General features: G+C 33.1%; 1 protein-coding gene across 1 annotated transcript; it reads right to left on the reverse strand.

Annotated features, from left to right (window-relative positions):
* Positions 1-596: 596 nt before the first annotated feature.
* On the reverse strand, positions 597-3126 carry LOC105337345 (guanine nucleotide-binding protein G(s) subunit alpha). The gene is made up of 8 exons (XM_011442029.4): positions 2742-3126; positions 2523-2595; positions 2353-2407; positions 2090-2203; positions 1880-1977; positions 1322-1785; positions 1097-1233; positions 597-980 (listed from the first exon to the last, which is right to left on the reverse strand). Exons 1-8 carry the CDS (start codon positions 2908-2910, stop codon positions 795-797), a joined length of 1296 nt encoding a protein of 431 aa, XP_011440331.3. The 5' UTR covers positions 2911-3126; the 3' UTR covers positions 597-794.
* Between the last annotated feature and the right edge of the window lie 1104 nt (positions 3127-4230).

Here is a 4230-nt window from a genome sequence, read left to right on the forward strand (position 1 = left end):
TACATGTATTATCCCTGTTTTGGTTCGCACGTGGATTGAACACGGGACGGTCAAACCTCTATCCTACTGTATCTTATTAATGTCTTTAAAACATATTTATTACCGAATCTGAAGGGTTGTATATAAAGAAACGATAGGTCTAAGTAGCCTGTATGACGTCGTCGTTATATTTGACACCTGGTCAGACCAGAAACTAATGGATATGGTGTAAAAAGACACATTCATCTAAAAATAGTATGGCGAGTTGATGGGCTGTCTTACGCATCGATGTCATAACTCTGCCCTTCCTGAATAGGAGGAGTGATACAATGGTTACACATAGGAATTTTTACTTCATATTTGTTTCTAAGAAGTGATGGAGAACTGACAAATTTCTTACAAAACCTAAGACTTTTTTTTTATATCCACATAGTTTTAGTCACTTATTAAATGACTTTTATATCATATCGTTTCCAAGAGTAATTTCATCATCAAGTAACATTGTAAAGGAATATAGAGGCTATTTTTCTGTTTGAAAATACAAGCACAATACATCATGTTTATACAATTTATTACTATTGTGATCACCGTAATGGATTGTGAAATATCCTAAAAACGTTGAAAAATACATACACGGACAAACATAAAGGGTAGTAGTACATTATGCATAAGAATAAATATATTCAACTATGCAATTCAAAATGACTTTTTTAAAAGAACTTCTTTCGAGCAAATTTTAAGTCATTTTTAAGTCATAAAGAAAAAAAATCTTGTTTCACTTAAGAATCCAACATATCCAAATAAAGAAAGGAGACCTAAATGATGCCGTATCTTCTCAAATGATTCTGTACAATTAGAGTTCTACATCCATTTAACACTCTCTGAATGTTGTTGGTATCAATCGCGCACGTGTAGAAAAATTCACAGCTGTGTTCGTCATGCCAATGTTTGTCTTGTTTCGTAATTCGTTCCTTTAAAAGTAGTTCACCTTTGACTATTTTCTGCAAATAATAAAGAAAAATTAATAAGGATATATTTTAATTGCAAATGCTATGAAAAATAAATTTATCAATGACGTAATTTATTTTGGATTAGACAATAATTCAAACTCAAGTACCTTAAATAACCGTTTTATGTAAACAGCTGTTTTTACGGTGTCTGGATGAACGCTTATAGGTAATGTTTGGCGCGTTTTTCGTCTAATATCCGGGGTAGCAGTTGCAAAGGCATCGAGAAAATGTTCTTTCTCTGCATCTAAAATTGCAATCAGCTCAATATTATAAAAATGAAAAAAAAGTTACTTGTATAATTTAAAAAAGGCATTTTAAAAAGATATACCTACCAGTTGGCGTAAAAGTCTTAAAGTCTGGAAATACATCTGGATACTTTTCTGTTAGCTCTAAAATGTCCCGTCCCCTTGCAATTTTCTCTGCTAACACGTCAATTTTATTGATGAACAAAAGTACTGACACATATCTGAGAAATCTGTTATTCCAGACTTGATCAAAGTTTTCTAGAGCTTCAAGAAGCCTGTTTTTCTCAGGATCCTCACGAAGAGTTTGGTCGAAACTACTGCAGTCCACAACGAAAAGAATGGCGGTCACACTGTCAAACACTTGGATCCACTTCTTGCGTTCTCCCTGCTGTCCTCCGACATCATAAACATTGAATTTGACCTGATGGCCTCCATCAGGAACGCCGAATTCAATGTGCTGGATGGAAGTTGTCACCCAACGGCATCTTAAAATGTCTTGGTCGGATGGCACATATGCTGGACTTTTTATTTCAGGTATTTTGTCTAGAAAGCTAAAAGTAAAAAAATCATTATAACGAAATCTCGCAACACATCTTAAAAGGTACGGGATTAAACTTTACTCATGTGTATATGTAATATACATACTATTTGGCACAGTCAATTAGTTGAAATTCGTGTGATCTGGTGTAACATTCTTGAACCCTTGCATCTGCCCAAAGCTTTTCAGCATGCTCGAGAAATTCCTAAAGGAAAAAAACAAGATACATTTTTTATTAGATGTTACAGGGAGGCTTAGATTTCATGTGCTATCATTGGAATTAATTGCATCTTCAAAAACTAGGGAAATAGTTTTACATTAGTTCGATGAATTTCAGTATTGCCAGCTTCCTGAAGAATAAACTCCCTGCTTAGTTTGTTTTCTTGGTTTTCCAGATTCAAATCTAGTTGATTCATGGCCAATAGTAGAACCTATACTTAGAAGATAAAAACCATATTGTCATTTTGAACGCAATATACACAAAATTGGTTGATGCTTTCCCAAACTAAAAACATACTTTCAGTGATATAACACACGATTGATCCATATTAATGATTTAATATTCTATTTTTACACTCACCACTATCGACTCCTTAATGTTTTTTCTAATATCAGAAACCTTTTCAAGCCTCTCTCTGTAATGATAATCAAACAAAAAATTGTTTTTATTATCTAACACATTAGTCAAAGGTATGAAAATTCATCAAAAGTAAAGTAGGTTTGTACTAAATTAAAAAAATTATCTTTTACCTCATGTCAAATCCGTTTATGTGAATGATCCTCATTTGTTTTGTTAAAGTGCTCTTTCCAGACTCTCCGGTACCTTTTAGAAATTATACATATCACAATTGAAAAATGATTATCTTTCATCAATAAACAAATACATTCTTTATGGAAAAGTACGTAAGACCCTAATTGAATAGTTCTTAAAAAAAAAAAAGAACCGTTGTAAAAAAAAAAGGAACTTACCAAGTAATAAAATTTTCAGTTTTTTTAGTTCCTCTTTTTGATGCTGTTTGAGGACTTTACTTATTTGTCTGTTCCTAAGTTTGGCTTTCTTGGCATCCTCAGGCGATTGATAACAGCTAAACTGATCCTCGCACGCCGCACTAAAACACAATGTCAGTCTGTCCCTCATGACGAAGAAATATACAGAAGATTGTCTTTTGTTTCAACACATGTAGTTAGTCCATACAAAATCACTGTCTCTCAGATAGTCCCTGCTTATTTATGTTTATATCCACACGCCTCAGTAACGTACTCTATAAATGGAATACGAATCTGCTTTGTGTGTATTCCAGCCTTGTCTGTGACAAACTGGTTTCTATTTGCGTTGACAAGCTTTATATAGACTAAACCATGTGGTTTCGTGTGTCAGTTTACACTGCGTAATGAATTCATGCTTTCCCTGTAATTAGCAATTGTCTTATCGCTATATATTCATCACCTCTCATTTACAGCATTTGTCAAACAATAAAAATGATTTGTATCTTTTTAGTTTGTCCATAGAGAGTATAAGGAAGGATAATAGATAGAATATATCAATCTTCACAGACAAGTTGTAAGTCATTTGACAACATTTGGTGGGGGAGCGAAGTTATGATGTAGTGAATTTATTTATAATGTTTAAAACACATATCATTTACCTTATTAATTACCAAAAAAGTGTGTTAGAGATATAAAGGATGTCTGGTAGTTTGCATCCTTTTAAATGGGATATTTCTTATATTCTTTTAAATTCAAGAAATTCAGATTTAAACATTTACATGTGTGCACTCCTTATATCAGAATTTGGTATCGAAGAAAAATTATCTTTGAACTTAGCTTAGGTTTAACAGTGTTTTTTTTATTTGTAGGTCATTTACGCAACATGGTACGGTACGTTTATTTTATATTATGCGGATACTATGAATCCGGGGGGGGGGGGGGGGGGTGAGTGTCCTTCCAAACTGCTGAAAAGATGCGTATTTTCTCAGTAATTCTGCTCTTCCAAAATAATTTTGCCCTTGGTTGTTTGGTTGTTTCTTTTAAGGATGTATTTTATATTAAAATTTTCATTCACATAGCCACAAAAATCATATATAAGTGACAAAATTTGACCTCAGTGACATTCAGTAAGTGTTCAATCAGCTGTATTTGCGGAAATGTATTACATACATATTACAATGTAACTCTAACCTTGATGAACTGTTCCATCTTTTAATATGTTTCTTTTTGTAGAACTTTTTTTTTTAATTCAATTAAAGAACTTATTTGGTGAAGTCGTGCAACATTAGGTTTTATAGCATAGCTGCATGTTAAGAAGAAAGCAGTATTTCATCCAGTGAACCAAGAGGATTTCGGCATTATACGTTCACCTGACGGTTGACTTATTTATGAGGGATATGCACTTTTAGGATCAGCCGTTATATAGGATCAATACATGCCAATCATCTTGTGGGTTATTCGAATAGAAAAA

This window comes from Magallana gigas, chromosome 5 (genome assembly GCF_963853765.1).
Source record: "Magallana gigas chromosome 5, xbMagGiga1.1, whole genome shotgun sequence".
Taxonomy (NCBI): domain Eukaryota; kingdom Metazoa; phylum Mollusca; class Bivalvia; order Ostreida; family Ostreidae; genus Magallana; species Magallana gigas.

What these genes read in the sequence shown, in the direction of transcription:
- LOC105337345 (XM_011442029.4), bottom strand. Translation starts at nt 2,910, where the DNA reads ATGAGGGACAGACTGACATTGTGTTTTAGTGCGGCGTGCGAGGATCAG. An exon ending in ACTGAAAATTTTATTACTTG is followed by an intron (nt 2,596 to 2,741) that starts GTAAGTTCCTTT and finishes AATTTCTAAAAG; the next exon opens with GTACCGGAGAGTCTGGAAAG. An exon ending in CTGAAATTCATCGAACTAAT is followed by an intron (nt 1,978 to 2,089) that starts GTAAAACTATTT and finishes TTTTTCCTTTAG; the next exon opens with GAATTTCTCGAGCATGCTGA.